At 54.4% G+C, this 10,384-nt stretch overlaps 2 protein-coding genes across 2 annotated transcripts; one reads left to right on the plus strand and one right to left on the minus strand.

Annotated features, from left to right (window-relative positions):
* The first annotated feature begins 3,014 nt into the window (after positions 1-3,014).
* ERAS (ES cell expressed Ras) lies at positions 3,015-3,737 on the plus strand. The gene has a single exon (XM_030304632.1). It carries the CDS (start codon positions 3,036-3,038, stop codon positions 3,735-3,737), a length of 702 nt encoding a protein of 233 aa, XP_030160492.1. The 5' UTR covers positions 3,015-3,035.
* A 1,142-nt stretch (positions 3,738-4,879) lies between these two features.
* PCSK1N (proprotein convertase subtilisin/kexin type 1 inhibitor) lies at positions 4,880-10,062 on the minus strand. Its single transcript, XM_030305961.1, has 3 exons — positions 9,849-10,062; positions 5,692-6,158; positions 4,880-5,245 (listed from the first exon to the last, which is right to left on the minus strand). The coding sequence occupies exons 1-3, from the start codon at positions 9,960-9,962 to the stop codon at positions 5,050-5,052; spliced, it is 777 nt and encodes a 258-aa protein (XP_030161821.1). The 5' UTR covers positions 9,963-10,062; the 3' UTR covers positions 4,880-5,049.
* Between the last annotated feature and the right edge of the window lie 322 nt (positions 10,063-10,384).

A 10,384-nucleotide genomic window follows, 5' to 3' on the forward strand; every position in this document is an offset into this window, starting at 1 on the left:
GCAGCCCAGGGTCGATAGCCTCAACGAGGCCCTCAATACATATCCCCAAGTCTGGCCGCTCAGGTGAAAACTCTTGACACCCTCTGCACACTGAAAACTTGAGGTCACAACCCAGATGGGGACAAGGTAAGGGAGAGGTGCAGCAGGAGGCAGGGGTACACGAGGAGGTCCCGCAGCTCTCTAGCAGCGCACCCCCAAGACCGCTGCCTTTGCGCACGGTAAGCTGGGGCTGGATGCCCCCTCCCGCACTCAGCCCCCCACCCCAGGCGGGGGCGTGTCCACGAAGGCCCCCCCCCAGGACTACTGCGCATGCGTTCTCCCTCTCCCCTCCGGCTCCCACCCCCACCCTCCCACTCCCCGCCCCCTCGCCAGGGTGGGGGGTGGGGGGGTGGGTTTGGAGCATCTCATCTGTCAGGCCTGTGAGAGCTGGGACGGCTTGCTTCCGAGCGCATCCCGAGTGCAACCATCTTTCTCAGGACTTGAGGTGAGCCGGGCCACCAAGCCTCTAGCCCCGGCCCCGGGCAGGGAGGCCTTTTCCTAGTGGGTTGTGAGGGTGCAACAGAGGTGGGCTTTGAGGGGGAACCTTCCCCTATCGCCTCCCATTCTCAGGGGTCAGGAGCCACCTCCAGCCCCTCACTCAGCCGCCTTTGTGGAGACAGTCCTGGGTGCCGGTGTCCGCGCCGGGCGGGAAGCGGGCTGCTGTCCTGAGAGGCGGGAGTGGGGTGACTCCAGGAACTGGACGAGTGGGATGGCCACAGTCAGGGGACAGTTTAGGGTAAAACTTGCGGGTCCCCCACCCACACCTCCCCAGCTTAGTCCAGGGGAGGGTGACCTGGCGCAGGTGTTGGCTTGTAGGGGCTCAAGTTCAGGTGCCCCCCGCCCCTCGACGCACACCCCTGGCAACTGGGCGAATCCACACACCATGGGCCAGCCGGCTCCGAGTGGGGCCACAGCGTCTCAAAGGCCCTATGGTGACACTCGTAGGTCTCGGCCCACCGCAAGTGACTTGGTATCACCCAGGGAGCGCGAGACCCCTCTGTGGTTGATCTCCTGTGGGCCCTGTGATCTCGGGCCGGTCACCGCCACCGCCACCGCCAAATCGCTTGTCCCAGCATCGCTGTTCCTGCACTGACAAAGCAGCCATGGTGGTGATGGCCAGCATCTCCAGCGTGGCGGGAAGAGTCGAGTGGGCCGTCATGCGGGTCCCCTGGCACCTGCTGAGCTCCCAGGAACTAATGCTGCTGCCCCTTATCGCTCCTGGTGCCCTTTGCCAACGGGGCAGAGCCCGTCTCATAGGTCCCTGGCCTCAGGCGAGAACACCCTCAGATTCCCAGCTGCCCAGACCCCAATCCTGATAGTTATCCTTGAACCACCGCCCCCCCTCCCGCCTTTTACTCAAGAGCAAATCCTTTCCATGAGTTCCACCGTCGGCACATACCAGAATCCGATCCGATCTCTCCCCTCAGTCTATCTTTGCGCCTACATTTCTCCCTCTTTCTGTCCTCCAAGCCTTCGGGTACCGCAGAGCTCCATCCTCAGTTTACCTTTTTATCATGCCCCCCCCCCCGCGATCTTCTTTCTGAGCCAGCGTATCTACCGAGAACCCCACGGGTGGATCCCCATCTGGGATCTGCCCCGCCCCCCAACCCTGACCTCCAGAGCTCAAACTCAACAGAACCCCCCACTGATACCTCTAACCCGCCCTCTGTCCCCAAACTGCCATCATCCCTGGGTTTCCAGAAAGACCCGAGGTAGCAGCCATTATGATGCATTTCCTGAGGCCACACACTGAACCAAGACCAGAATGTGTATTGAATAAATTTAATCGTAATTTGCTATTAATAGCTAACACTAATTGAGCGCCTGCTGTGTGCCCATCCTCTCCTTAACTGCATGATAATTTACTTGCTTATCTTGTTGATCGGCTCCTTCTCACTTCCAGAATCTAATCCTCCCAAGGGCAGGGATTTTAGTCTATTTTGTTCGCTGCCACTTCCCCACCCCCACACCTCCCACCTTCCTTCCCCACACCCATCACAATGCCTGGCACGCCAGGAAAACTCTGGAAATAATGCATGAAAATTAAATAATAATAAGAATGCCTAACATTAACCAATCCCCTTCTGCATGTTTATCACCTATTGTTGAGATATATTTTGCTGATTCCCCTTTGTTGTCTGTTTTCCTGACTAGAATGACAAGTTCCTGGCAGCCAGGGTTTGGTAACAATTTTCCCAGTTGTTTGTCCTTGCCACACAGTAGGTTCTCAATAGCTGTATGCTGAATAGGTAATAAAGGCTAAATTCTAATGTTAATGGATAGCTGACCTCATAATTTGCTGATTTACTTGGTTTATTGTCTCCACCTTTTAGAATACAAACTCCCTGGGGGCAGGAATGTTGCTCAGCATATAATATGCGATGGGGCACTATGTGGGGCTTGGGGATCAATCAACAGTGATACAAAACCAAATAAAAACTGACCAAAATCCCTGCTCTCCCTCCTCCGGAACAGGGAGGGACTGCTAATGGGCAGGAGATTTCTTTTCCGGGTGATGGAAATGTTTTAAAAGTAGATTATGGTGATGGTGGGGGCGCATGCGACTCCGGACCTCAAGGTTGTAGGTTCGAGTCGCGTGTTGGGTGTAGAGATTACTTAAAGGGTAAAAAAAAAAAAAAAAATTATGGTGATGGTTGCAGAACAGTTGAATATACTAAAAAACAGTGAATTGTGCACTTTAACTGGATTGGCTTTATGGTCTATCAATTAAAAGTAAATAAAACTTTTTAAAATCACTGCCTTCACATAGAGGGAATGAGACAGAAAGAAATTAAGCAACATAAATAATATATATAGCATATTAGAGGGTGATTCGCACACACCTAGGCCCTTAGGGAAAGTGATGCGATGCCACCCAGCTGTCCCCTTGCCCCCAAATGGTCTTGCCTAACCCACCCCCGCCCCCATTGTCTTTTCTTCTCTTTCCCTCGTAGGGTCTGGTGTTCACATCCCTTCCCTGAGCTGCCCACGGGGTAATGGCACTGCCAAGAAAGCCTAACATGTTTGATCTGGGCCTGGGCACGTGGAGCCTTAGCTCCCAGGAGGAGAGCCAGAGGGCGCAGGGACCCCCCAAGGGTGTCAGCAAGCAGCTGCCTGAGTACAAGGCGGTAGTGGTGGGCGCGAGTGGCGTGGGCAAGAGTGCGCTCACCATCCAGCTGAACCACCAGTGCTTCGTGGAAGACCACGACCCCACGATCCAGGATTCCTACTGGAAGGAGGTGGCCCTGGGCCATGGGGGCTGCATTCTGAATGTCCTGGACACGGCAGGGCAGGCCACCCATAGGGCCCTGCGTGACCAGTGTGTGGCGATCGGGGATGGTGTGCTGGGGGTCTTCGCCCTGGATGACCCCTCGTCTTTAGCCCAGCTGCAGCAGATGCGGGCCACCTGGGGCCCTCACCACACCCAGCCCCTGGTCCTTGTGGGCAACAAGTGTGACCTTGTGACCACCACCGGAGACGCTCGTGCGGCCGCTGCAGCCCTTGCGAAGAGCTGGGGAGCCCCCTTCGTGGAGACCTCAGCCAAGACGCGGCAAGGTGTAGAGGAGGCCTTCACCCTGCTCATCCATGAGATCCAAAAGGTCCGGGAGGCCATGGCAAAAGAGGCCGTGGCGGGGCCAGGTGGGGAGAAGGGCCGGCACGAGAAGGCCATGTGCCGCTGTGGCTGCTCCGTGGCCTAAAGATCTTGGTCAAGAAAAGCGGCCCTCCCCCAAGCCAGGGTGGTGGTTCCTAGACATGCAACCTCGGAAGCAGCTAGCTGTGTGGAGACACTGTTGGTGTACTGGGGATAGATGAATCCCTCTCTCTCGGGGAGTTTTTTCTTTGGTGATGGGCATCTGATAATGTAGGGCATAGTACTGGTTACTGTTGAGCTAAGAGATTTTGTGCAAAAATAAATGGTGTTCTCAGGTTTCAAAGCTGCCTCTGTGCCAAGTGTTCTGTGGGTGGGAGTGAAACTGGGAGAATGTTACTTGTGAGATTTCTTTCATTCAAGAAATGCTGGCGGGGGGAGCCCACTGTGTGCCAGGCCCTGCTTTGAATGCAAAGGATGGAGAGGCACAGACACTTAAAAATCTCTGCCCTCCTAGATCTAACATAAGGCAGGTGTAGGAATAAAAAGTGGGGGAGGTCGAGGAAAGCCTTATCGAGTAGGTGACATTTGAGCAAAAATTTGCAGGTAACCTGGGGCAGAGGGAATAGCCAGTGCAAAGGGCAGGAGCATAAACCAGCTACCACCACACCAACTCCCAATAGTGCGGGGCTGGGTGAGAGTACAGGTAGAGCGAGCCTCTATACTGTGGAACTCAGTATGTCAACATTAGAAATCAAGCTAACTCAAAATGTACCCTAGCTTTCTGCCCTGACAAAGACACTTTGTTAATGACCTGGAGCCCCAGGTTCTAATTTCTCAGACTCGGAGTTCCAAGCCAGGATAAGGCCTGCAGCTTGCTCCCTCTCTTCCCATTGGGAGCCCCTCCCTGCATCTGGAAGCGCTCACGTGTGCTTTTGGACACCCCCCCCTCCGTACAGCCCAAACTCTGCTCCCGCCTCACAGCCACCCCTTGGTCCTCAGAAGGATGGACCCTAGAAAGATGCTACTGCGGGCCCCTGAAAGAGTCCTCCAAACCTTCCGGAGTGAGGCATGGGATCTGGGTGGTTACTACCATTATCTTTATGGATGCCTCCTCCTGCGAGAAGAGCCTTTAGAGTGGGGGAGGGTGTTTCTACCGCCCCAGGGCAGGGGTCCCTCTGCCTTTGTCTAAGGGCAGCCATCACCATACAGCCCACCAGCCCCCTAGAAACTGCCACTCAGACAAGCAAATAGCTGCTTTAGATCGCATTTATTGTGGGGGCAAGGGCGGCGATCTTGGGAGTCCAAGGGCAGCAACTGCAGCTGACGGGGTAAGCCGCTCTCAGTGTGCCGACGGGGAGCAGGTGGGGTGTTGGGGTAGGTGGTCCTGGGCCGGAGGGCGCGCAGGATTCAGGCGGTGCTCAGGGAGGCAGGAGGCGGCGCACCGGCGCCTGGGGCGAAGGGTTCTCCAGGCGCTTCACCCGCAGCAGGGCCCCCAGCACACCCTCAGGGGGAACCTCCGGGCTCAGATCCTGGTCCGCGGCGCGGCGGAGGCGGCGCGGGGCAGCCACAGCCTCGGGGTCCGCGCTCCCCGCCAGGATCCGCCCCAGCAAGTACCTGCAGGAGAGCCGAGTGGAAGGCACGGAGAATATGCCCGCTCATCAACATCGCGGGCCTAGGTCCCAGATGACCCTGCAACCCCATACTGCCTGGGGACCCGGCAGTCACCAGCCTCCTCCCCACCCAGTCGTCCCCAGCCCACTGCTTTCCAGCTGTCCCTGCCTCCCATCCCAGAAACTATAGTTTCCCTGCCCCCCACTACTCCCCCCAGGAAGCAGACATTGGAGCCCCCTTCCCGGGACCGAGAGTCCCGTTCCCCCCACTTTCTCCCCAGCCAGACATCTCTGACCCTACACCCTGGGTCCAGCTCCTCACTCCCTCCTAGGGTCCCAGGGCCTAGGTGTTGGCACCACGCAGTGAGGCAGGCCCCAGCCGTCCCCCCTCGCCTTCCTTCCCCCGGCAGGATGCAGGCACCGCCCCCTGCCCGCCCCTTGCTGGGCTACCTCAGCAGCTCCGGGTCCACATCTGGCGTCTCCTCGCCGGCGTCCTCTGCATCCGGGCCCGTGGGGCCGTCGTCGTAGACTGGGGGCCGGGGTCTGAGAGCAGCGGCAGGGGCAGGGACAAGCTGGGCCGCGAGGGCTGCAGGGTCCAGACGGGCGCGGAGCAGGGCGCGGGCTAGCTGCGCGGCGGGCGCGTCGGGGTCGTCCTCCAGGCCTAGCGCGGGGTCGTTAGTGCGGGGTGCGCTCCAGGCGCGCAGCAGCTGTGCCAGGACGCGCGCCTGCTGATCCTCGGCCTCCTGCGCCTCTGCCCGCGCTCGTTCCTGCCTTTCGGCCTCTAGCAGGTGCGCCAGCGCCCGCGCCAGCTCCTGCATAGCCCCCGCCCCTTCGCCGCGGGGCACTGCTCGCCGGAAGCGGCGGGGAGCTCCAGCCTCCGCCATGGGCGACGAGGCTGCGCCCAGGCCGCGGAGTTCCTGCCAGAAGACGAGGACGAGGACGTGGGGGAAGAGATGTCAGCGTCCGTCAGGCCAGGGACCCCCCCCCCCCCAGGGGATCTCCATGGACCTCGAAAATCCCCAGTTGCCACCAAAGGCACTGTGGCCCTGCAAATATACCCAGACACCCCTAAGGCCACTGGAGACCCCCAAATGTCTCCAGACACACTTAAGACAACCAAAGCCTCCTATAGATCCTCAACCCCGCAATGGTTTCCTAGTGATTCAATTTGCCCCAGGGCTGCTGAAGAACAGTTTTTCTTTTTCTTTTTTTTAACAGGAGTGGTGATGGCAGACATGACAGCCATAGATTTTTCTATATTGATGTTATGGACTATAAGAACCATATCTGCATTTTATGGGTTCCTATTTATTGTTCACTTGTGTTACCCAAGAGATAGCAGACTGCTCTGCACCTTGAACTTTGGAATCTATATCTAGATCAGTACCTTTAAGTTCATCTTTTCCCTATCCCTTTTCTTTCTCCTCACTTCCTCCCTTCCTCTCTCTCTCTCTCCCTTCTCTTCCTCCCCTTCCTCTCTCCCTTCCTCCATCTCCCTCTCTCCTTCTCCCCCTCCTCTCTCCCTCTCCCTCTCCTTTTCTTTCCTCTACATTGAATTGTTTTCCTGTGGATGTACATATTTGATTTAACTAGTCTTCAATTGATGGACATTTAGGGTGTTTCCAATCTTTGGCTATTCTTTTTTTTTAATATTTTATTTTTTAAGTAATCTTTACACCCAAAGTGGGGCTTGAACTCAGCCCCATCAAAAGCCTCACGCTTCACCCACTAGGCCAGCCAGGCGCCCCCAATCTTTTGCTGTTCTTATGTTGGGATAAATAACCTTGTTCATATATTATTTGGCTTGTGTGTACGTCTTTCTTTAGAATAAATTACCCAATGACTAATTTTCAATTTGGACAGTTTTAAAACAATTTCAAAAAGTTTAAAGAAATTTTAAAAAGGTATCAAAAGTGCGAGTAAGGAACAAAAGACCATAAAAATGACCATGAAGAGTTGAAAAAGAAACACATCGAACATCTAGAAATATGTTTTGTTCTTTGTTTTTGTTTTTATTTAGGTAATCTCTACAGCCAACGTGGGGGGCTCGAACTTACAACCCCAAGATCAAGAGTCGCAAGCTCTTCTGACTGAGGTATCCAGGCGCCCCTAGAAATATGTTTTAAATGAAATTAAAAATTAAACAGGCAAGGGACGCCTGGCTGGCTCAGTCAGAAGAGCGTGGGACTCTTGATCTCGGGGTTGTAAATTTGAGCCCCCCACGTTGGCTGTAGAGATTACTTGAAAATGAAATGCTAAAAAAAATTTAAAACAGGCCAGTTAAATAGCAGATTCAATAGAGCAGAAGGAAGTGATAAGATCGAACAGATCTTGACACTTGCTACACAATGGAAGGGACACTCAGAGCAGACAGGATCAACTCCTTCAAAGACTCATGGAGGGACAACAAATGATCCTAATGCGGGAGCAATGGAAAGGAAAAGATGAATACGTTTGACTCCATTCAAATTAAGGATTTCCTGTTATCCCAAAACACCACAAATAGAGTGAATGGGAGAAGATGCCTGCAACACAAATAAAGGATTGGCATCAGATACACAAATAATGCCTAAAAAGCAAAGAGGCAAACAAACTAAACCTAGGGAAAACTGATGATCAAATATTTCACAAAAAAGTAAACTCAAACAGTTACTAAATATATGAGTCATAGGGCACCTCATTAGTAATCAGGAAAATGCAAATTAAAATGCCAATGAGCTACTATGCACAGTGCGTCCAAAAGATTGCCAAAAATCAAACTAATAATGTCCAATGTTGGCATGGCTGTGGAAAAAATGGAAACTCTCATACACTGCTGGTGGGAATTCAATTGCCAGAATAACTTTGAAAAAACAATTTGGCAATGTCTAAAAAGACGCACAAATCCTGTGACCCACTCCTGGGGTGGTACACTGTTTGAAACAGCACAAAAGTGGAGAAGGGGAGGACAAAAGCCTGGAAACAACCCAGATGTCTACGGGCTTATTGAGAATGCATTTATAAAACCATGATATACTCATATACTAGCAATGTACTCAGAAAATAAAATAATATGCAGCAATTGACTTTTGTAAATGAATTACAGCCACGCACTTCAATGTGGAAATGTGGATGGTGGACATATCTCACAACCGATGCACAGTCAAAACAAAAACAAAAACAAAAAGGAGGTTGGAATTCGATTTCAGGCGGCCTAAGACATCCTGATGACTTCCTAGTGACCCCTAGTGACAACTAGGAGCCAGATGCCTGGCATGATTCCATTTCTATGAGGAAAGGCTAAAACAACATATTGTTTAGACATATATACCTATATGAGGATTCCTTTAAAAAGTAAGGAATCAATGAACAGAAAATACAGGATAATGATTCTGGAGGAGAGGGCTGCTGTGCGCAGGGGCACCCAGGGGCTTCTAACTACTGATCATGCTCTATTTCTTAAACTGAGTGGTGGGTAGACATGGGGGTTATTTTATCATTATTCGCTACATCATACATGTATGTTAACTATATTACGCCATATGTAAAATATTTAATAATTCTTAAATCCCCCATCCTTGACGCCGACAGCGCTGAAGAGTTGGAGGATGTTGTGCTCCAAGCACCCTGTGCGCCACAACCCCTTAGCCCCTGGGGAACCACACACTCACCAGCAATCACATGGACTAGCAGGCGTTGAGATGTCACATGTGCAACGCAACACTGCCACATCCACACACAAGGAACCGCACACGTTCACACACACGGCTGCTCATGCAGTTACGATCGCCAAGCTACCCAGATGCGTGGACACGCACCATCCTTAAAGACACAATGCTGCACAGAGACATCATGGCTCCTCTCCCCACAATGACACAGCTCCACAAAGAGACAGAGAAACAGCCTCATGAACACCCATACAAAATCCTAGTCACTCGGTCCAACAGAACCCAAATGGGATGTGCACATGGGAATGCAAAAAGTATTCCCTCTCAAAAGATGAAATCTTTCTCCCCCCCCCCCGCCTCTCTCTCTCTCTCTCTCTCTCTCACTCCCTCCCTCTCTCTGTCTCACACACATAGACACGCCCAAAGGTCAGTCATCACCATAGGATTCACCAACACACGGTGTCACTGAGACAAGTCACACGCAGGAACACCACCGGCATCACACACGATGCACACTCAGACCCACAACCGCACCTCCGTATGGACGCTTGGAAGCGCTGACATCAAAGGACACACACTTACAGGGCCATCACGTTCTCACGCCCCTGTCATCGCATCTCGTGCACACAGATCCGTGCGCGCACTCCCTTCCCGAATGCGCGCTAGTCCATGGACAGCGCACAGGCGACGGCGGGGCGAGGCCCGGCCTGCGCCAAGTGCCAAGGATGGGCTGGGCGCGGGTGCCAGGCGAGCCCCGCACACCGCCACCCACACACCCAGAGACCGAGTCCGGCATGGCCTGGGCGCCGACTGGCGGCTGCACCCCAGGCTACCCTGACCGACCTCCCCGCACGTCCGGGAACAAGGGCAAGCGAGGATGAAGGGCCAGCAGCCGAGCGCAGACCCTTGCCCGCAGCACCCTTCTCCCCACCCCCACCCCGAACCCGACTGGTGTCCCACCTTTCCCGGCCGTGCGCAGAACGCAGGGGGAGGCCGAAGTAAGCCCAACAGCAGCAGCACCAAAAGGCCGACGCCCCCGGCCCGCGGCCCGCCGAGCAGTGGCGACCACGCCATGCTGCCCCAGCGAGCCGGGCTCCGGACGGGCGGACTGGCTGGCAAATGCGCAGCACCTGGGCTAGCGGGCAAGGCTGCGGTGCTCTGCGGCTGCGCACACCAGGGAACCCGGCCCTCCCCTGCCCACCCCCTCTGCCGCCACTCCACGCAGGCGCAGCTTGGGAGCACCAGCAGCCCCTCCATCCAGCCCATTGCCATGGAGATGCCCAAGGGGCAAGGTGGAAAGCTGGAGCCTGCGATGGCGGTTGCCATGGCAGTAGGAGGGCAGTTGCCGGGGCAACAGACCTTGCTGTCCCTTAGGAGACAGGCAAGAAAAATGGACTCAGTGGAGTGGAATGGGGGTCTGGTCCCCACCTCTCCCTCCCTGGGAGGAGATATATGACTTGTTCAGTGGATAAACAGTTAGTCGCTACTGTGGGCGA

The sequence above is a fragment of the Lynx canadensis genome, chromosome X (genome assembly GCF_007474595.2).
Source record: "Lynx canadensis isolate LIC74 chromosome X, mLynCan4.pri.v2, whole genome shotgun sequence".
Lineage (NCBI taxonomy): Eukaryota > Metazoa > Chordata > Mammalia > Carnivora > Felidae > Lynx > Lynx canadensis.